Raw genomic sequence first — 23,915 nt, forward strand, 5'->3', positions numbered from 1 at the left:
TTATCTTTTATTTTTTTAGGTTCCTCCCAACAAAATAGACTATGAATATAGTGAACTGATATTATACCAGAATCAAGTGATGAGAGAAGCAGATCTAGTTCAGGAATCTTTGGAGCATATAGAAACATACGAGAAACAAATATGTGATAAACTTTTGGTGGAAGAAATTAAAGGTAAGTTGACTTGCTTTTTCTTTTTCAATGGCCTCAGTTAAAGAAAAGAACAAAAACTATGTACTTAATTCTGTTTTAACACTTAAATAAGACTTGCTACGTATCAGTCAGTGTTCTAAACACTAATTATTAAGCCATTATTAATTAATTTAATTGTCATAACAATCCTGTGATGTAGTTATATTCATTTTAGAGTTGAGGGACTGAGGAACAGAGAGGTTAATGACTTGCCCAAAGTCACATGGATTAGTAAGCTGGGTAGTGCTGGATTTGAGTCCAGGGATTTTGACTCCGGATTCCGTTTTCTTAACCAGTATGTAATACTGCCTTTATGTTCCACTCCCCAGTATGTGTATATTTGCTGTTCTCATTTGATATATACATGTAATGACATTAGGATCATCATGAAAGCAAGAGTCCTTTATTTTCATTATGGGCTAATTATGAAGGTTGGCTCCTGATAAATAATTTGTTAAAAATGTTCATCAACAAAGGGTCATGCACATTTTTTCTTAACAAAGCTTTGCTTATTGATTACTCATTTCATGAGCAGTACTGTATTAAATAGAATGTCCAACTAAAATAATTAGCTTAAAATTAAAATTTCATATAGTTACAGAACTTTAAAGCTTAATAAAGATAATAGCTAACATTTATTCATTCTTTCTATATTCTGGAGTATGATAATTGCTTAAACTGCTTTATTTCATTTACATCTTTAGCGCTTCTGACATGGGTACTATTTGTTTTCCCGTTTTGTAGTTGGAGGAACCAAGGCTTAGAGATATAAGGACTTGCCCAAAGTCACCTTTTAGGTGGTAGAGTTAATTTCCAAACACATCTTTCTCACTTCGGAGCCATTACCTAAAAAAATTTTTCTTAATAGACTTTATTTTTTAGAGTAGTTTTAGGTTCATAGCAGAATTGAGTAGAAGGTACAAGGATTTCCAGTATACCCTGCGTCTCTACTCATGCGTAGCCTCCTCCGCTGTCAGCACTCCCAGCAGAGTGCTGCGTGTGTTACACTCAGTGAACCTACATGAAACGTCCTGGCCACCCAAAGTCTGGAGTTTACATTCCCGCGACACACAGCCACCATCATGGTGTCATACAGAGGACTGGTTTCACTGTCCTAAAAAGCTTTGGTGCCCTGTTTGTTTCTCCCTGACCCCAACCCTGGCAGCCACTGATCCTTTTACTGTCTGCATAGTAGTTCCTTTTCCAGAATGCCATATATTTGGAATTATGTAGTGTGTAGCCTTTTCATATTGACTTCTTTAACTTAATACATTTAAGGTTCCTTCATGTCTGTTCAGGAGCCCTTCCTTTTAACTGCCGTACTCTACTCCTGTTAATGTATGGCGAGCAACTGACTTAGTTTTTATTGTGAATAATAATAATAATAACAATATTGACTACAACATTATTTTTCAGACTATTGGTAAAATGTGGATAATTATTTTTATGTTCTGATGTATTATTGCTATTTCCTGTTTAAATCTTGACTCTCGGGTTGCTTTCTCTGTGTCTTATAGCATCTATAGGGAATGCAGTGATTAAAAGTGGAGATGCTATAATAAGATAAATTCTGGTTTAAAGATCCTACAGATCGTAGCATGTGTTGCTAGTGAGGGTGATTTGGGGGCCATCAGTTTGACTATAAAGCCAGTACTTTGTGTTGCTTACAGGGACAGGTTAGGGTAATTTTTTTTTTTCAGTGAACTTGGCAGGCCCAGAGACCTTTGATACTTAGACGTTTATGTGTTTTGTAGCCATTAGCATATTAAGATACTTTTAAACACTTCTAAAATAAAGTTAGACATTTTATTTACTTTATGAATATGCTAGTGTACTTACTTGTCCTCTATATTTCCCTAGTAATAAACTTTTACCTTGTGGTGGTAGCAGATAACAACATTTTTGGAATTGAAGAATATGCTGTTGTCTGTTATATCTAGTGTAAACAGGGGAAAAATTGGACTGACCAGAAGTTAATTCTGGAGTAATGGGGCATGTTTGTGTTTTTAAGTAGCAAATGTTTATGTGTATTGACTTTATACCAAACACTGTGCTAAACTCTTTAAATTATTTCATTTGATCATCACAAAAGCTGACTGAGGTGGTTGATATTTTAGAAGTAAGGAAATGGACATTGGATGTTTGTAACTTGTTCAAGTTCACAAAGCTAGAACGTAGTAAAACTAGTAATTATACCTAGTTTTACTCTACAGCTTGAATAGTATATATAAAAATAATAAAATAATAGTATATAATAACCACTATAATATGCTGCCTCCTCCAAGTTGAGGAAAGCTGAAATAATATGACTAAAGACATTTCAGAGAATTGTTTGTTTGAAGTAGATTGTTTGGGGAAATGGGAAATCTTAGGGATAGAAAGTTGATATAAATTCTTTTTTGAGACAATCTGATCTTGGAGTATGTGTACTTTCCATTATATTTGAGAAGTTTAGATCCTCATTTCTCATATTGTGTAGCTTAATAAAAGCCACATAAAAATTGAACGTAGGAGTTGACTCACATGTGAACATGTTTTGTGTGGTTTCTTGCTGTGAAGTGGTATTTAGTGGTATTTTCTTGAGTTAACTCTTTAGTGATCTGGAAAGGAAATTAGGAGAATTGAATAGGGAATTGTTTAATATATGACTTGATCAGGAAAAGTACATTTACATCTTGCAGAAGGAATATAGGGATATTTCCTTAGAATTATTTACCAGTATGTGTAGAGAGTCTTTAGTTATCTTTAGTAAGTTTGTTATCTTTAGTAAAAGATATATAAAAATACACATAAGGCAAAGATTTGTACTGACTAATTAATATCGGACATGTATATTCGGGGATTTTGGAGGGAGCCAGAAATGGTTGTTAGTAGAGTAGAATGTGTAAATGAAGGCAAGCTGTACATTAGTCTGTGTTTAATTATATAAAATGCAGCATTACCCAAAGAGAGGCACATAAACATCTGCTGTACTCATAACGCTTAGTGAAATGTCTGGGATCAGAAAGGTATTTAATCTTTACGTAAAGTGAATGTGACTTTAAACTTAATTTTAGGAGAAATGCTGTTGAAATTGGGAAGATTAAAAGAAGCCAGTGAAGTATTCAAAAACTTGATTGATCGGAATGCAGAAAATTGGTGTTATTATGAAGGTTTGGAAAAAGCCCTGCAACTTAGTATGTAATGATTTTTCTCCTCTACCTTCTCAACTAGTGTTTGAAGTATAAAAACGTAAAGTTGTAATAATATTTGAGGACATATTTTTAGTATTAGAATTTATTTTTCCATTTAGGAAAATTACAGGTTAAACATGGAAATGAAAATGAATTAAAATATTTAATACTTGTGATAAATGCTTACAGAATATTTTAGGTTCCTTGACCCATTAAACTGTTACCAATTTAGACTAGAGAAACGAGGAAGAAAATGAACATTCCCTTTCTGGGAAATGTCGTAATTATTTAATATTTTTAAAGAAGTAGAGGTCTGTCATCTTCAACCTCTAAACAAAAGACTCGGGCGAAAGAAATTTTGCTGAGGATATACTGTATATAGCATTGGCATAAAAATTATTCTCTCAATGCAAACTAGGTTAATTTGTTTAGAGCAAATGTTATATGTTTTTTGAAATGAGATAACCTTGACCCTTTTCAGAAATCTAGAGTAGGATTCCAAATTTTCCCTAATATTTTCATAATTAAATGTTAGCAGTTAATATTACTGAAACCACATTTACTTAAGACAAATGTATGGCTGAAATATTTATGAAACTATGGCTCAAGGATGTTGAAACAGCAGAATTTTTAAATTTAAAAAGTATGGTAAGTAGGTAGCTATCCATATTCATTTATAGTAGTGTGAGCTATGAGAAAAGTTTATTTATTGTAGCCTAATCATTTTTATAAGTCAATCCAAGTTTTCTGTTTGTATATAAAATTTAATGTCACAATTATTCAAGTTTTTATTTCTTCAAATGTTCTTATGAAAATTTAAATATGGATTAGATCAATAATCTTTTTTTTTTTGAAAAAAAAGACAAAAGTTATATTTTTGAGAGTTGGCAATGTGTGATAACTATGATTTTTCTTTAAATTACCAGTTACTGACATGTAGTTAATAATAAAGATATTTACATGTTTTGGTAAAATGAATGTAACATTCTATACGTCGGGATCCATGCTTAATATAAAAATGTGTTGATTGCAAGACTAATTGCATTACTTTATCTTTTTAGGCTCCTTAGGACCTTTTCTCCCCCATGGTACGTTCTGGAGCTCCGACTTGTGACTCGAAATAAGGCATTGAAATGGTTTGGTTTTGTCTTAATGTTAATTTAATTACATTTTAAAGATTCGTTATATCTGGGGCAGTGGAAAAGTTTTTTATATTCACAGCCTGACATTCTCTAACATTAGGTATAAATATGAGAACTGCTTTAAAAAAATACGTATCATAACCTTCATGTGACTTTTAGTATTATAAGGGTCCTTAATATTTCATGAAGTCTCCAGATTGTTAACAGAATGCAAAAATTACTTTTCACATATCCGAGTTCTAAAAATCCAACCACATTGGAGCTCCGAAAAATACTGTTGGGGGACGGAAGGAGTCTAAGGAAAATCAGACAAGTGCAGTGTTTATGATCTTGATATTAAACACAACATTTCACATGGTGATGCCTTGATTGCTAACACCAAGGATTATTCTTAAAATAATTGCATTTCTGTCGTCTGAATTAAAATCCTCTTAAATTTTATAGTTTAAAAACTGGTTTGCTTTTTCTGAAAATTCCGCTCTAAGCCATCTTATTGCTTATATAAAATAATACATGCAATCTCGCTTTGTAAGTTATGCAGGATATTATTTTAGAATAATGAACTAGACCCAGATTCTACTCTGTAAGTTATTGTTGCAGAGTATCATAGAATTTAGTGTAGAGCCTCTGTTAAGTACTATAAAATAAGATTGGTCTTGGGAGGGAAGATACAACTTTCTATTAGAAGTTTATTTTACATTGCTGTTATTTGGCAGAAATGCTTTTACTTTAAACGTAGTCTGTACTAATGGGGGTTTTTATAATGGAATTTCATTGAAAATTTTAAGTGTCAAAGCTACCTTAGAAATTTAGTTCATCTTTTTAAATATAAAACATTTGCATTCATGATCTTAAAACTTCCTTCTCTAAGCCTAATCAGTGGGCATCATAGACTTCTGTGGAGCTACATGTAGGCAGGCTTCGTTCGGTTGGAGTGTTTAAGTAAGATACATATAAAGAAACATTTTATTTTTCATAGGTTTTATGCTAAGGAATACAAAAGAAATGCAGTATATCTTGAGTCATTGTGTCCTGTTTATATATGATTTGAGTTAGTTATAGAATCTGTTTTAATAAAAGAAGCTTTAGATTTTTCTGGAGATTGGGTTTAAAATGATTTACCGATTATGTTCTTTCACCACCACAGACTTTTAGATGTCATTCTTACAAAAATTGAGAGCAACTTTCATATTGATAATGTAATTTTTGTATAACTTTAACAGTTTATTGTTTTCTCATAGAAGTTTTGATACTTTGAATCTCACACATATTTACTGATAATAGGCACTTTAGAAGAAAGGCTTCAGATTTATGAAGAAATTAGTAAGCAGCACCCCCGAGCAATTTCACCTAGAAGATTACCTTTGAATCTTGTCCCAGGTAATATTAGGATCTCTTTTGTAACACTAATAATTATTTGTCGAAATTACTCAACACCATTTACATTTTAAAAACTCGTTTCTGGTATACAGTTTGTTTTATATCTGTACCGGTCTGGGGGGTGGGAGTGGTCAGTTATGAATTCATTATGCATATGTTAATCAGTGTTCAGTGTATAGCTATGTGTTGGTTTTACATATCAGAAATTATCTACATAAATTATTTTCTTTACATGACTTTAAAAATTAAACACCATATTTAGAAGGTAAATTGATGACAGATTTTATATGAGGTATTATGATTTAAGTGGTAGAAGTTTTGAAGTTGTAGGTCTTCTTTTCAGAAATAAATTCAAAGAGTTGTGAGCTCTGTGTGCCTGGCACACTGTTCAAGGGAAGAATGTCACTGTTATTACTGAAGGCCTCTCTCAGAGGTGACACTTTCCTGAAGTTTGCTTTTTATCATGCCATTGTTTTTATAGAGCTCCATATAGTCTGTATCCCTAGAAGCAAAAACAACTCTGCTTTTTTTGTACTTCATGCAGATTGGAGTATTATGATATGTATTCTGTGACTTGCTTGTATTGAACAGTGGTCTGTTTATGGCCTCATCCAAGTCACTGAGTGTATCTGAACTCATTCACTTTTGGTCGTATAGGAGGCAAAGACTATGTTAGCTCTCCAGACAGTTAATATCTTCATTGATGGTTTTATCGAAAATTGTGCCTTTTTTCTTAAAGTCATCTTTATTTTTAGTCGAAAGTGTTATAGGTCTTGAATTATTGGGAATTTTAGTAAGTCTTTTGATTCACGTCAGACACTAGAAGGGTAATCCAACTTCTAAAAATCTATTCTAGGCATCAGATAAGGAGGGAATGTATTTGTTTTAATAATTGGGCTATAATTTCCTTTTTATTAAAAGATTCATGGAAATTAAATGTTTTAGTTGACTGTCTTAAAAAGAAATGTTTCAGTTTAAATGGTAGTTATGAATTTATTTAAAAAATTCATTTTCCACTAGTACAGTTTAGTTCCACAGATGATGAATAACATTCTTCTGATCCTTTCTTTTTTGTTTTGTATTTGTGAAATACTGAGAGCAGATTTCCCTAATGTTTTTTGGGGAGCTTTATGTCCAAGTGGGTATTAATAGGCTTGGCAGGGAGGGTGCTGGTATACTGAGATGTTCTTCAGTCAAGTGAGTTTGGGAAACTTTGGGTTAAACACAGCAGTCAGGTTTCTGTAGGACTTCTTAGAACGTTCAGTGTCTGCATTGTGAATTTCCACGGTGGAATACACCGCGTAGGGAGGAGCACTGTCCTACTACACATGTTTTGTGGAATATGCTTGAGCTCACACTTCTTTGTCTCCTTTTTAAAAAAATAACAGCTTTTTGAAATATAACTCACTATAAAATATACTTTTTAAAGTGTGCAACTCAGTGTTTAGTATATTCATGGAGTTGTGCAACCATTGTCACTATCTTGTTTCAGAAAATTTTCATCACTCCAAAAAGAAACCCACCCATACTGTCAGCAGTCACTCCCACCCCTCCCTGGCAACCATCGATCTGCTGTCTTTACTTAAATATTTCATTTTAATGGAATTATACCAAAGGTGGCTTTTTATGTCTGGCTTCTGTTTTTCTTTTCTCCTGGTTTCAGGGTATCTCTTCTGTTTCCCGGTGTGAGTGGGTATATTCTTTAAGTTTGGAGCTTTCAGATGCATTCACGTGCCTCTTAGGAAAAGAAAGAAAACTTACTTAAGATTACCAGCAAGAGTTCTTAGTTATATTATTTCTTTATGGAACATGGGGCTTCAAATGAACATTGCCTAGATTTATTTTCATAGCACGCACAGAGTGCTAAAAGCTCTCAGTACATGATAGGAAGTGTATTTTTATTGAAAAATAGCCTGGAACCAGCTGTTGACTGTGAAATGTGATTTAGATTACAGTGGAGTCATCCTGTATCCTCTGGGACAGTCTGTCTTTGAAATGCTAAAAGGATCTCTTTACAAGACAGGTCCCAGCTGAGGGGTCTGATGGCATGGGCTTTAAGGTACTCATCACTGTGAGGCTCTAACGTACATGTATTTACAAAGCTCCAGTGAGCATATATATATAAAATAGTTCACATACTTAATTGTACCTGTGCAAAAGCCGAATAATTCATAAAGTATTTTGCCTCTTTAGAAATATTTTTATGTATAATAAGAAAGACATCTCAGCATTATCAAAAGCAAATGAGAGCTTTTCCAAAAAAGTAAATAAATAAATAAATGATGGAACTTGAGAATACAAGGGGAAACTTTTGAAAAATGCTTTCCAGTTTTTAAATTAAAAGGCTTAATACTTACAGAGTAGTGAACACTGCAGAAGTCCTGGGGCCGTCCTCTAACAGCCTGAAATTTTAATGTTGCGAATATAACGCAGAGATATAGCTACTTTTCAAAATAGTTTAATTCGTCCTGTTCTGTTAGTCTTCCCTTGACAGGCAGGAGAGGGAGGGTAGGAGACAATCCAGAATATTAAACCAGATTCTGCTCTGTTTTTGTTTCATCGAATTGTTTATTGATTGATTGATTGGTTGATATAATTGATATATAACATTGTATTAGTTTAAGGTATAAATGTATTGATAATGCTACATTTATATATTGCAATATTAGCACTGTAGTGTTAGCTAACACCTCCATCAGGTCACGTAATTATCACTTCTTTTTTATAGTGAGAACATGCTCCATTATTTAGAATAAATTCCAATGAATCAGATACAGTCTGGTCTTGTGTTTATGTTCGTTATTTTAGAAGTGATTTTGGAAACAATAACTTTTATTTGAATCTACGCTACACATTTAGAAATACCATTGCATCTGTGTAAGTCAGATAACCTGTTTACAAGCTGTAATGCTAAACAGGGTCACCCCCTCCACCTCGAAAGGAAAGACTATGGGAGTTCTAAAGAATTATTTTAAAATAACTAGGAAGAGGGGAGATTGTTTTTGTGAAAAGATTTTTCTTATACCTAAAGTGAAATATCATGAGATGGGTAAATAGTAATTTTTGGATATAGTGTGTGACTGGGAAGTTGAGTAGCTGTGTGTAGGCTTCTTGTTTAGATAGTAAATACATTCATACAGTTTCAAATAGAAGGGTACAAACAGATTTTTAAGTGAAAAGTCTTTTTTTCTGTCTCTGTTCCCTGGCCAAGTTTACTTCCCTAGAGATGGCCGTTGTTATTAGTAGATGGTGTATTCTTCCAGAAATACATTGTGCATATACAAGCAAAAGTATGTGTGAGGGGTTCGTGTATAGCTTTCTTTTTTCTCTCCGTTTTGTACAAAAGTGGTAGCATAGACTGTACTGTGCCTGTTTTTTTTTTCCCCCCCACTTGACTCTGTGTATGGAGTTTAGTCTGTGTATGGAGTTTCCCAGCAAAAGTATGTGTGAGGAGTTCGTGTATAGCTTTCTTTTTTTCTCTCCCCATTTTGTACAAAAGTGGTAGCATAGATTGTACTGTGCCTGTTCTGCCCCCACTGCCTTGACTCTGTGTATGGAGTTTAGTCTGGTATCACCACATAAGAGCTTCATTTTTTCTCATAGCTGCATAGTATAAACAACAGTCAATATTGTGAATAATTGAGAGTTGACTCAAATCTGCCAGCATGATCTGACTAGACTGAGAAATTTGACCAAGAAACGGAGTGTAGAGTAGTCTCTGACATAAAGATAAATGCTTTTTTGGTGGATGATAACAAATATAGAAAAGATTCTTAACTATAGAAATACAATAGCTGTCCGATATCAAGGCACATGATAGACAACATTTATTAAGCGGTTACTATGTTCCAGACACACTGCTTACTGCTATATACTCGTTTGAGCCATAGATGAGTATTCTTGAGGCTAGTGGTGGTGTTACCTTCATCTTAGAGTGGAGAAAGTGAGGTTTACTTTAGTGGACAAGGTATTTGTGCAAGCTCACACGAAGTAAGTAGAAGCTTATGCATTCCTGTAAGCAACAACATCTCTTACTGTCTTCCTCAGTGTCGTGTGCTTTTGCTTTATATCAGAGGAAGTGCTGGAAAGATTTGATCTCTAAAATTACTTTTGATTTGTAAGTAAGTGATGATGTATATTTAACCCAAAGAGAAATTTCGTGTTGTCTTGGTAATGTAATTTTCAAAAGACCTATACTTTGTATATGATCTAATAAAAGATTAGTAATTATCTGAAAACAGTCTTTTAATGTTGTATCTGTTTTTTTATTTGATACATTTTCCACTAGATAAAATTTAATTTCTCTCAAATTTTATGATATCTAATTATGGGTACACATATTTGTTCAGCATGGTCTGTCAAAACAAAAATAACCACTTTGAGTTGTTTGTTTTATATATATAGTCTTGTGATTCATAAAGAAACCCTTAAGAGTTCATTTCCTTAATCTTACTTTAGGTTAAACTATTCATGAAATATCTGTATCTTTTTTTTTTAATGATTGGACAAATCTATGTCCTTATTTATTAATACTTACTATCAAAAAGTTCGTATGTCTGAGTTAGAGCCATTATTTTTAAAATTTTCTTAATTTCTTCTGCTTTTAAAAGGTGATACCAAAATTTTTTGGTAAGGGTTTAGCAATAATAGTTATTGCAAGTAGGGAACTTAATTTTAATTTCTTATTAGAATACTCCAGGGTTCAGTCTAATGTCCAACATACATTCTTTTACTTCCTGTTTTTCTCATCCCTCGAATGTTAAGGTCCGTGATTGTTTTGTTTTAGTCACTACTATATCCCCAAACTGAGAACAGTACCTGGCACATAGTAGGTGCTCGGTAGATGGCTGTGGAATGAATGTTGAAGTAAATCACTAGTTGATTTGGAAAACATTTGTAAATACTGCTTTCATGTTTAAAAATATTTTTTGGCTGCTACTTGAATATAGTGCTGGTTACAGTAGAATCTTTTTATAGCCTGCAGAGAGCCTTATGAGCTGTCTGTAGATAGCAGGACTGAGTCTGTGCTGGCCAGTGAGATTAGGAAAAATCCTCGCTTTGGGCACTGTATTCAGAATGGGTTACTTTTACTCAAAGCTGTGCAGTCATTTTGTTTACCTATCTTTGGAAGTATTCCTTGAAGATATTTTGAACCTAGATCTAGGAGAAAGTATAGCTGCCTACTGAGATATTTAGTGTTAGGCTTTTAGGTGGTGAAAAAACAAGAAATAATGCTAACTTTTTTGGGTTTAAAAATCGGAAAGGGGGATAACTGTTTCTGAGTGAATTTTATTTTTGTTTATCAAATTATTTTAAGAACTGTTTGCATTAATCAAAGTATAACAAAGTACACTTTTGTTTCCAGGTGAAAAATTTAGAGAACTATTGGATAAGTTCCTGAGGGTTAACTTCAGCAAAGGCTGCCCACCCTTGTTTACTACTTTGAAATCTTTATATTACAATACAGAAAAGGTAAAACTTGGTCTTCATTCAGTTTTGATATAGTCTTTTTAGTAACTTAATTATTATAGAAAGATTTCCATATAAATATGCTGTGACTTAATCATTTTCTGTGTTCTAGTGATGTTATCACTCTAGTCTAATAATAGATGAACTGAAATTATATGTGTATAGTATAAGAGCTATCACAGGACATGTCAGTCTGAAATTTACAGAGTAAAGGTTTTGTGAAAACACTGATAGTGGTGGTTGTTGATTTTAATGGGTATACTTTTCTATAAAGTCGACATTGTCACCAGAGGTCTATATTTAACTATTTCATGATTATTATTTTATAGTATGATTGTGGATTTTTAAATTTGTTATGCATGCTTTTAAAGTTAGAGCATGGATAATTGAGTTGGTGAAACAGTAAAATGTTATTTGGTACTATTAATTAGTATTAATTAATAAAGCTACATTTTAATATAGTCTTAGCCAGTTTTTGAATAAAGAGAATGATACTTTTCTGTTTTTTAAAATTAGAAAAGAAGTACTTGGTCTTAAATTAGAAATACAATTAGAAAATTAAAAGTTAATAGAAAGTTAATTATAATTTTATTTTCAAGCATTGCTTCTTATTAGGCTCCAAAATTTTGTGTTCTTTTCTATAGTGAGAGTTTTTGAAAGTTACTAGAGGAGTGAATAAGGAAGATTTTATTAGAAATGGCCAAATATTTTGTTAAACCTCTATCACTTTATGTTTAGCTTTGACCCATAATTATTTGTAAGTTAACAATAATTGTGAACAATAAACTATTGAAAACAAGATCAGTAATAGATATAACTGATGGGCACTTTCTTCCTCGTGGCAGCAGGTTTCATCAACTCAAAGGGACAGCTGATAGTATCTAATAGCTTACTAGTAAAAAGTATCATTTACATTAAAAAAATTTAGTTCTTAAATGTCTGTAGCATGCTTTATTTGACTGTAATGGTACTGCTGTTGATTTTTGATAAATAGTGATTGATTGTTATGAAAACTTGTAGCAGTGCCTGGCAATAATTCCTGTGGGTTCGCTAAAATTCCTCTTTTTTTGGCAAGGGTGACAGAAGAGAAAGGTGAGACGAAAAGTCAGGAATAGTGAAGAACTTAACGTGCGCGAATTAGAGTCCTGCTTTTGTTACACGCTCTTGCAGCAACTGCTGAATACAGTGGTCGTTAAAGCGCTTGTTCCTCTCAGGCTTTCGCTGAGCTCACGGGCTTCCTCAGCTTTCACAACAGGTGTAGCCTTTTTCACCTACACGCCTCCCATGTCGACCCCTAATTACCATTGTCAAGGCGTTGAGCATCTGTTGGTATTTCATAAAGGATGAAATTCGCATTTTTAAAGAAGGCACGGAGAATACGTTATGTAGGAACCTTTGACATTTTTTAGTGTTTAAGCACACAATAGGAATTTTAATAAGTTGTTTTGAGAATTAAGCTGCTGAAAATTGAGTTAAAGTTATCAGAACTTAGTATAATGAGAAAAAAATTTACAAGTGTGGGAAATGCTTCTCAAATAATTTTGGCCACATGTATTTGTGATTACTTATAAGGGCATTTTAAAATTTGCATACTTAAAACTAGCAGTGAGTCCTCTTTTTAGCTGAGGGCTGCATTTTAAGTCTTGAGGAAGAATTTCAAAGAGATTAAGTTTGAAAAACCATTATGGTTTTGTAACCTAAGTCTAAAGAATAATCCATGTCAGGAAGCATGAAAATAAAATAATCTTATGAATTTTGTTCAGGATACAGTGCAATATTAAAAAAGTATTTTAAAATGTCTCCAGAATTTTAAATTGTGAATACACAATTTAAGAGTATTAAGAACATTTTTTGTGTGTAATTCTTCTTAAGGTTTTTTTTTTCCTCTGTGAATTTATTTGTGGTGCAAATATGTAGCTGTAGTATTTTAACCATAAAATTTTGTTTTTCCTTTTCTCCCTAGCAATTTCATAAGCATTTAATGGGTTACTGTTGAGTCTTCATTATCTTCCTTTTTAGTGACTGCATAGTCATTTATCAAAACCATACCTCTATGGCTGAACTTCAGTTTTCCAAGTTTTCACTGTTAAAACAGTGTTATAGGTATCTTTGTGCTCGTAGCTCTATTTAGGATTATTTTCTTCTCATGAATTCTCAAATTGATGGGTTGGGTGAAAGGTACAAGCATTTCGTGGTTCTTGGCAAACACCAAGAGGTTGGTTTCTCTGAGGCTGTAAACACCCGTTTGTGTTGCCACTAGCAGTGTGCGTGAAAAAGGCTCGCTGCACCCTTACCAACATTAGGTCCTGTTAAATGTTTTTCCTGCTTGTGTTTGCTTTTCCATGGAGCCCTTTTTTTTTTTTTTTAAACATAAAGAGGTTAAAACTTAAACTCGATTCATTGATCTTTATTTCTGTCGTGGAAGCTCATCTGCTGTTTTAGAAACAGCTTGGATGGTCTTCTTCTAGAGCAGTACTCAGGGTGGGAGGGGCGGAGGGGTTTTGTCCCTCAAGGACATTTTCCACTTTCCAGAGACAGTTTTGATTGTCGCCATTGGGAGGCTGTGCTACTGCATCTAATGGATGGAGGCCAGGGATGCTGCTAAACGTTCTTCAGTGCATGGACAGCCCCCATGACAAAGAAGTCCATGACTGACGTGTCGGGCTAGGTAATTGTTTTAGGGCTGCCCTGTGCACTGTACGGTAGTTAGCAGTCTCCTTGGCTTTGACCGGCTAGCTGCCAGTAGCTTTTCCCTAGTATTTTTTTCATCGTTGTAAACAGCTTTATTGGGATATCATTCGCATACCATAAAACTTGCCTATTTGAAGCCTACAATTCAGTGGTTTTTAGTATATTCAGAGGTTTGTAACTGTTACTAGTGTAATTTTATCACTCCAAAAAGGCACCCCATCCCCCTAGCATTAGGCAACCACTAGTCCACTTTCTATCTATGGATTTGCTTATTCTCATATTTCATGTAAACAGAATTATACAACATGAGGCCTTCTTTCCCTTTATCTTCTTTAACTTAACATTTCATCTATGTGGTGGCATGAATGAGTACTTTATTCCAGGGCCTGATAGTATCCCATTGTATGTCTGCAGCTCATTTTATATGTCAGTTGGTGGACATTTTGGTTGCTTCTGCCTTTTAGTTACTATAACTAATTCTGCTGTGAACATTTGTGTGTAAATTTTTGCGTGTATGTGTTTCCATTTCTTCTGGGTATACATACCCAGTAGTGGATTTGCTAGTCAAATGGTAACTCTGTTTAAACTTTAAAAACTGCCAGACTGTTCTCCAAAGTGCCCTGGTTGTTTTAAATTCCCACAAACAGTGTAGAGTTCTGATTTCTACACGTCCTTTTTGACAGTCCGCTTATTATTGTTTAGACTTGGTTCTAGCCGTGCTAGTGGGCGTGAGGTAGGCATCTCCTTGAGGTTTTGGTTTGCATTTCCCTGATGAATAATGATGTGAGCATCTTTTCTTGTGCTTATTGGCCATTTATATTACTTCTTTGGAAAAATGTTCAGTTTTAATTGAATTGTCTTTTTATGATCTAGTTGAAGAGTTCTTTGTGTATTCTAGATGCAAGTGCCTTATCAGACATATGACTTATCTTCTTATTTCTTGAAAGTATCCTTTGATGCCTCAAAGTTTTTAATTTTGAAGAAGTCCAATTTAACTTTTTTCTCTTTTCTAGCTTGTGCTTTTGTGTTGTATCTAAGAAGTCATTTCCAAATCCAAGGTCATGCAGTTTTACACATTATTACTTCTAAGAGTTTTATATTTTTAGTTCTTACATTGAAGTCTTTGATCCATTTCGATGGTATGTTTGTATATATGGCATGAGGCGGGAGGAATCCAACTTCATTCTTTTGCATATGACTATTCAGTTTTCCAGCACCATTTTTTGAAGAGACTGTTCTTCCTCCATTGAAAGATATTGGTAGCCTTGTTGAAGATATATCGACCATAAATATGAGGGTTCATTTCTGGACTCTCAGTTCTATTCCACTGATTTCTATGTCTTTATGCTGGTTCCACACTGTCTTGATTACTGTAGCTTTGGGGTAAGTTTCGAAATTAGGAAATGTAAATGTTCTTTCCTAGTTTCTTTTTTTCAAGATTCTTTTTGGCCATTTTGAATTTTTAAAATTTCCATTTGAATTTTCAGATTCGCTTTAATTTCTACAAAGAAGCCACCTGGGATTTTATAGGGATTGCATTGAATTTGTAGATTACTTTGAGAAGTATTCCCATCTTAACAGCGTTAAGTCTTTCAATCGAACATTCTATGTCTTTCCATTTATTTAGATCTTTAATTTTTTTTAACTCTGTTTTTAGTATACGAGTCTTGTATATCTTTTGTTAAATTTATCCCTAAAATTTTTTTATATTATTCCAATCGATTTCCTTAATTTCATTTTCAGATTTTTCATTGCTAGTATATAAAATATAATTGTTTTTTGTATATTGATCTCATATACTGTAATTTTGCTGAACTTATTAATTGATACACTTGGTGTAATGGATTCCTTAGGATTTTCTCTGTGCAAGATCATGTCATCTGCAAAAAGAAAATTTTATTTTTTCCTTTACATTTTGTATCTTTCTTTCATTTTCTTGACTAATTGCCCTGGCTAGAACCTCCAGTTACAGTGCTGAGTAGAAGTGATCAATCAGTGTGTAGATATTTTTGTCTTATTCCTGATTGGGGGAGAGCATCTAGTCTTTCTCCATTAAATATTATGTTAACTATGGATTTTTTGTATATGCCCTTAATAATGTTGAGTAAGTCCCTTCCGTTCCAAGTTTTTCGAGTGTTTTTATTTTACATTGGTGCATTACATCCGTTGATTTTCAGACGTTAAACCAACCTTGCATTACTGGGATAAAACTTGGTCTTGGTGTATAATTGAGGATTTTTGCTTGTCTATTTCTAAGAGATATTGATTTGTCATTTTCTTGTTATGTCTTTGTCTGGTCTTGATATCAGGGTAATAATAGCCTTATAATGAGTTGGGAAATATTCTCTTCTGAATTTATTTTTAAGTTTATGAATAACTGATATTGATATGAAATGTTTGGTAGAATTTACCAATGAAGCCATCTGGGCCCAGACTTTTTCTTTGTGAGTAGTGGGTAGTTTTTATTACCTATTCAAACTCTTGTTATTGGTTTACTCCTATTTTCTATTTCTTTTTGACTTGGTTTCTGAAATTTGCATGTTTCTAGAAATTTGTCCATTTTATCTAAGTTATCCAATGTTGGCATACAGTTGTTCATCAGACTACTTTATAATTTTTTTTTTTTTGCAAAGTCACTAGCCAAGTCTCTTTCATTTTTAATTTTAAGAATTTGAGTCTTTTTTTTTTTTTCTTGTTTTAATCTAGTAAAGATTTGCCAATTTTGTTGCTCTTTTCATAGAACGAGGTTTTGGGTTTGCTGATTTCCCACCTCCTGTGTTTCACTGACTTCCACTCTGATCTTTATTATATCCTTACTACTTGTTTCATGTTTAATTTGCTCATCTCTTTTCAGGTCCTTTTTTCTAACATGCTCTGATATTGTATACTTTTACTTTGCTGATTTAATGAGTGAGAAAAATAGGTTTCTAAGGATAAAATGTTTATTTTGCACCAAAAGATGATTAGTAAGATCAGTTTTTATTTAATTTTAGTTCAGCTGCCAGGACCTATACATTCTTTTAGCCTATACATTCTTTTTGTGTATATTATGAAAGAAACCATAATGACTGTAAGAAGAGGTGCAAATTAATTTAGACTTCCATTTTCACCTGTAATGGAAAATGTACTTTCTAGTTTTGGTCTGTAGCCATTCATTGTGAGTATCAGACTTTTGAGTGAAGACGGTGAATTACCATTAAGGTTTAAGGTTTGCCATGGATTGTTACAGGTGCATTAGATTCCACTGAAGCTGAACATCAGTGCACAGATGTACTCTGAGTAACTTAAAACAACGTGGAAATTGGGTATTTGAATGTCTGAAGCATCCGGTATCTCAACAGAATACTATGTGGCTGTCCATACACAGGAAGGGAAAGTAGGCTGTTTCCCAGGAGACCTTTCTTTTTGTGTTAAATCTGCCCATACTGTGAAACTATTCCAAGATCATTCAGTTAAAAACATACGTGGAGCTATGTGTACCCTTCAGAAACTGGTGACAGTAGGCACAGAGTTACAAAAACACTTGGCCTCTTATTCAGTGAAGAAAGAGAGAATCATGTACTTCATTGGAATGTTTCTTTGGGAAGTACTGAATCATTTGTCTGTGGCTGGGGAACACCTAAAATTTATTGATTTTTTCACTAAATTTGATTACTTTTTGTATTTTTCATAAAAACCACGGTCTATACTAGTTTATTTTTTATAAAATACATAAATGCATAACAGTTTCATTTGGTGAATTAACTGCAATCATTTCATGTTCCATCATATGTATCATACTTTGGAAAATAGTGGGAATTCTTTGGATAAAGAACATTGCTTTGGAATCAGGCCTGGTTTGTAATCCTGACTCCATCACTTACTTGCTTGAGCCACTACCTGAATCTGTTTCTGGATCATAAAGTTGGGGCAAATGACATTTAAGGAGCTGACGTGTGTTTGAGTTAAATGAAGTGCGAAAGTGGTCGGCTTGGAGGAGGTGTTGGAGCTCTCCGCTCCTCATGCCTCCTCCCTGCAGCAGGCTGCTTACGCCATGTTAGCATCGTGCTTCTGGGCGGGTCACCTCTGTAACTAGTTTCTTTGAAACCAAAATTGTCACTACTAATTGTACATTTATTGGAAATTAATCCAGTGATTTCGGTCCTTGTTGATACACTATTATGCTTAGTTTCCTAAGCATAAAAAATGAAATGGGTAAAAAAAAATGAAGAGATCCTCTCAGTGGCTTTCATGGTGCAGTAACATTTTAAACGTGGTTCGTAACTATATTGTGAAAAATTGTGTATCATATATGGTGAAGTCGAACTTTTTCTTTAAGGTTAATAATAAGCTTTTTAACTCATACATAGAAAAGCACCAAGGGCCATATGTACGAAAGATATGTGGTAGTCATGATATTTGCCCAGGTTAGATTTGGTTAGCAAAAATCAAACTGCTTCAATCCTGATCAAATATAGCTATTAGAAGAAAATATTTAAATCAAGAGAAAGTGGTTGAACTTGGAAGTTTTTTCAGTTCGCAAAAAATTTTGACCGTATAATTTAAGCTGCCCATTTTGAGGCTATTTTTCATTGTGATACCTAACTTAAGTAGATTGGCTTTCTAGTTTTAATTTTTAAAACTTACAATTTTTTTACTTTAATTTTTTTTCTCTTTTTTTTTGGCTTTCTTGATTTTAAATGACAGTGTGGCAAAATACTATTTTCAAAAAGTATAGCCATTACATACTAAGTTTCACAAGGAAGGAGTCAAATATACTTCCTGAGATATAAATGGTAAATAAATGAGGCAAAATATGGATCCTTATGTCTGAGTCAAACTCCCCAGACTGACTCTCGTAGATAAATTTAAAGAATGGAATTATTCACTTAATTACTGGGCGACTGTGATATATTTTAAGGTTCAAAAAATATGCCTAATCAATCATGGTATCCAGTGTTCTTCAGTTTTTTTATTTAGGTTTCATGTAGACTTATCTTGATTTTTCCTTAATCCTTGAAGTTCTGAAGCTGAGGATATACTTTATCCAGTATTGTTTATAATCCTTTATGAAGAATTATGTGTAACTTTATGAAGAACTATGTGTATGTTTTGTTGTACTTTGTTTCATTATTGAACTGACTTTAAAAATGTTTCACCCTAGAGAGGCAAAGGTGTATATAGTATATAAACACACACACATATATGTGTATACACTGTTATTTAAAACCTGTTGTACAGTTTTTGCAACTGCCAGTAGATGGCATTGTAAGTTCATGAAAAATATTTGGCTCTATGAATTGAACAAAGTTTTGTTGTACTTTGTTTCATTATTGAACTGACTTTAAAAATGTTTCACCCTAGAGAGGCAAAGGTGTATATAGTATATAAACACACACACATATATGTGTATACACTGTTATTTAAAACCTGTTGTACAGTTTTTGCAACTGCCAGTAGATGGCATTGTAAGTTCATGAAAAATATTTGGCTCTATGAATTGAACAACTTGAGTACTGAATTTCTAAGCCTGGAAAATTTTTTAAGTGACAGGTGTTTTAAGTGAGATTGATGGGGTGGTATTGGTCATGGTGAGTTAAAAATGTCTATTATCTTTAATTTTGTTTTATAATAATAGCCTTTTTGTAACATTTTCATCAGTTATCAAACTCTGTGTGTGTGTATCAGAGCTAATTTTAGAGGGCTTGCTAAAAACAAATTGCTGGGCCCAGAGTTTCTGCTTATGTAAATCAGGTTTGGTCCAGAAATTTGCATCTCTAACAAATTACCAGGTGGGGCTAATGATGATATTAGTGATCTGAGGACCACTAGGTTTTCAAAAAAATATTATTGCGGTAAAAGACACTTAACATAAAATTTACTGTTGTAACCATTTTTAAATGTACAGTTTTGGTATTAAAGACATTCAGATTTTTGTGCAACCATCACCACTGTCGATTCCCATAACTCTTTTTATCTTGAACAACTGACACTATACCCATTAAACAATGACTTCCCATCCGCCCTGCCCCTGACAACCATCCTTATGCTTTCTGTCTTTATGGTTTTGACTACTGTTAAATACCTCATATAAGTGGAATCATGTAGTCACTGGCTTATTTCCCTTAGCATAATGTCAGGGTTCATCCATGTTGTAGCGTATTGCAAAATTTCCCTTTTCAAGGCTGAAAAATACTCCATTTTACATATATAACACATTTTGCTTAACCATTCATCAGTAGACACTTGGGTAGCTTCTATGTTTTGGCTCTTGTGAATAATTCTATTATGAACATGAGTGTACAAATATCTCTTTCCGACCCTGCTTTTAATCTTATTGGGTATATATCCAGAAGTAGAATTTCTGGACCATTTGGTACTTCTATTTTTAATTTTTTGAGAAACTGCCATGTTTTCCATAGCAGTTGTTCCATTTTACATTCTTACTAGTAGTGCACAAGGGTTCCGATTTCTTTACATCCTTATCAACCGTTGTTTTCTGTTTTTGTTTTTGTTGTTTTTTGGGGAGAGGAGTGCGAGGTTATGTCTCGTTGTAGTTTTGATTTGCATTTCTGTTATGATTAGTGATGTGCCTCTTTTCATGTGCTTAATGGTTACTTGTATATGTCTTTCCTGGTGAAATGTCTATTCAAGTACTTTGCCCATTTTTGAATTGGGTTTTTGTTGAGTTTTAGGAGTTCTCTATATATTCTAGGTATTAATCCCTTACTATTATTATTATTATTTATTTTATTTATACGGTATTTGTCTTTTCGCTTTTTTTTTTTCTTAATGCCTATAGCACCTGATATTCCTAGGTAGTCTGCCATCCAAGTACTAACCAAGCCTGACCCTGCTTAGCTTCTGAGATCAGAGGAGATCGGGCTTGTTCAGGGTGGCATAGCCATAGACTAATCCCTTATTAGATATGAGATTTACAAATATTTTCTCCCATTCTGTGCGTTACCTTTTTACTCTGTGGGTAGTGTCTTTTTGATGAACAAAATTTTAAAATTTTCATCAAGTCCAGTTTGTCTTTTTATTGTTGTTACCAGTGCCTTTAATGTCATATACAAGAAAGCAGTGCCAAATCCATGGCTGTGAAGCTTTTGTCTTATGTTTTCTTCTAAGAGTTTTGTTGTTTTAGGTCTCAAATTAAGGTCCTTGATCCATTTTGAGTTCCATTTTTGTATGTGGTATTAGGTAAGGGTCTAGCTTCATTTTTTTGCACGTAGATCCAGTTTTCTCAGCATCATTTGTTTAAAAAAATATCCTTTCCCTATTGAAGGGTCTTGGCACCCTTGTCAAAAACCATTTGGCCATATATGCAGGGGTTTATTTCTGGGTTCTCTATGTCATTCCATCAGTCTCTATGTCAGTCTTTATGCAAATATCACACCGTTTTGATTACTGGAGCTTTATAGCAAGTTTTGAAATCAGGAGTGTGAGTCATCTGGTTTTGTTCTTGTTTTTCAAGATTGTTATGGCTGTTTGGGGTCCCTTGAGATTCCACGTGAATTTTAGGGTGAGCTTTTTCTATTTCTGCAAAAAAAAAAGTCATTGGAATTTTAATAGTGACTGCATTGAATCTTTGAGTAGTATTGACATTTTAATATTGTCTTTCAATTCATAAACATGAGATGTGTTTCCATTTATTTGTCTTTAATTTCTTTCAGCATTGTTTTGTACTTTTCATTGTACAAGTCTTTCACGTACTTAAGTTAATTCCTAAGTATTCTTTTTGATGCTATTTTGAATGGAATTGTTTTTGTAATTTCCTTTTCAAATTGTTCATTGTGTATAGAAATGCAACTGATTTTTGCATGTCGACTTTGTATTTTGCTACTCTGTTGAATTCATTTATTCTAACAAGTTTTACTTTTTTGTGAAATCACTAGAGTTTTCAGTAGGTTATGTCATGTGCAAACAGATATATGTACTTATTCCTTTCTAATTTGAATGCTTTTTATTTCTTTTCTTGCCTAATTGCTTTGGCTAGAGCTTCTAGTATGATGTTGAATAGAATTGATGAAAGCAGGCATCCTTGCCTTGTTCTTGATCTTCGTGGACATGCTTTCAGTCTTTCACCATTGAGTGTGCTGTTCACTGTGCGTTTTGACAAGGGAAAGGTTACTGTCCTGCTGTTAATTAGTTTCTAGTCATAATGTACCCCTGTGAGTTAAAGTAATAAATGTGCCAGTGCCCCATATACCAGTGACCAGTGTAGCAGAATAGTTAAGAGCTAAACTCCGGAGCTTTGGTGCTTGGGGTGGATTCTGGCTTTGCCGTTGTGTACTTTCAGCTTATTTTTTCCCCCTTTGCCTGTTAAGTGAAGTTTGATCGTTGTTCACACCATATCAGGTTGTTCTGAGGCTCAGTTAATACAGGTAAAGTACTTAAATAGTTGCTAGCACATAGTAAGTGCTGTATAGGGTTGACTTATTATAATTATTACTGTAATATATGTAAAGCACTCGTGATAATGGCTTACTACTATTGTTATTCCCCTCTCTGGTGTGTCCCCTTTTTCTGGTGGCATTAGTGGCATCTCAATTTATAAAACTTTCAAAGTCATCACTATTAAAATAATACCACGTTGGTCAGATACTATTAAAAGTTTTAATGCTTTTCCTTCTCTTTGACCTTTCTTTTTGAAGTTCTCAAATAAGACAGTTATATTTTCCAACTCATTCTGAACAGTTATGATCAATAGGCATTTATTACCAACTGTACACACGAGCTGCTGTTTTTCAACTGCCACTTCTAATTCATGTCGCTTTTTGTTTGGCACTCCCAGGGCATAGCACGTTTACAGTGCAGTTTATAATATTTCAGTTCTACCTGAATATATCATTGAAATTCACATTTATTATAATTATCACGAAAAACAAAGGTAGTTGAAACATCTGGTTAGGAGTGCACCTCTTCCATCAACTCAGTGTATAATTTAGATTGATCATTTTATTTGACTATTTCGTAATGAATGACATTTTAGAAAATCTGAATACAATACAAATCTGAATACAATTATTCAAATCTGAATACAGTTATTCAGATTGTATTGTGAAGCTTACAGCTTCACAATATAATAGCGAGAAGCAAGAAGCAAATAGAAGAACTGTTAATAAGAAATTATACAGATGTGTTTATTGGCAAAAAAAGTTTTTTTAATAACTAGTGATAATTTGTTCTTTAAAACCTGAAACTACTTATCGAGATGAGAAATTAATAAGCTTTCGTTTATTATTAATAGATCAGTGTATTTTCTGTGTTTTTTCTCATTTTCTCCCCACACAGGGAGTCAGGGATGGAGAGCAGACACCCTAATAGTTTAGTTAATGTATAATTTTGAAATAAGCGGTATATTGTTTTGAAATCTAATTTAATCCACAGTAAGTATAAATATCTTCAATATAATATTTAAAAAAAATTTAAACTGTGTTTCTTTAACAGATTTCTATAATCCAGGAGCTTGTTACTAATTATGAAGCCTCTCTTAAAGCGTGTGACTTCTTTAGCCCTTATGGTAAGTTTAAATTAGATTGAATTGCAGTTTGATTCCTCATTTCAATACATTTTTAATCACTTACAGTTAAATTATCTTATGTTTATTATGTACATGCTACGTGATAGCTATGTACCAAATAGTTTTTGAATGAACGAAATGAGAAGAGCACTTCAATTTTATTTAAGTTTTCCATAGTATTGTGAGTTGGGAGTTGACCCTATTTTAACGTGTGTTAACAGACTTGAGAGGTTGAGGTCTTGCCCAAAATCTTGTAGTTAGCTTATATAGAAATGTGTGTTTATTTAATCCCTAGTTCTTTCTACTTTTTAAAAAATTTTTAATTCTGTATAATTTCATTCTTTGTTTCTCTGTTTGTAGGTGC

The 23,915-nt window shown here is 33.4% G+C and overlaps 1 protein-coding gene and 1 pseudogene across 5 annotated transcripts in view; one reads left to right on the forward strand and one right to left on the reverse strand.

Annotated features, from left to right (window-relative positions):
- NAA16 (N(alpha)-acetyltransferase 16, NatA auxiliary subunit) overlaps positions 1-23,915 on the forward strand; it is a 53,297-nt gene that overhangs the window by 9,940 nt on the left and 19,442 nt on the right. For 4 of the 5 annotated variants that reach the window (XM_025049006.1, XM_025049007.1, XM_025049008.1 and 1 more), the window contains 6 exons: positions 20-173; positions 3,248-3,367; positions 4,426-4,452; positions 5,791-5,886; positions 11,252-11,358; positions 23,479-23,551. In XM_025049006.1, coding sequence (XP_024904774.1) covers positions 20-173; positions 3,248-3,367; positions 4,426-4,452; positions 5,791-5,886; positions 11,252-11,358; positions 23,479-23,551 — 577 coding nt within the window. The remainder of the gene's footprint in view (positions 1-19; positions 174-3,247; positions 3,368-4,425; positions 4,453-5,790; positions 5,887-11,251; positions 11,359-23,478; positions 23,552-23,915) is intronic. The other variant, XM_015591830.2, reaches the window with a different exon arrangement.
- Positions 20,819-20,937, reverse strand: LOC112482221 (annotated as a pseudogene).

Source organism: Pteropus alecto, unplaced genomic scaffold (genome assembly GCF_000325575.1).
Source record: "Pteropus alecto unplaced genomic scaffold, ASM32557v1 scaffold35, whole genome shotgun sequence".
Taxonomy (NCBI): Eukaryota; Metazoa; Chordata; class Mammalia; order Chiroptera; family Pteropodidae; genus Pteropus; species Pteropus alecto.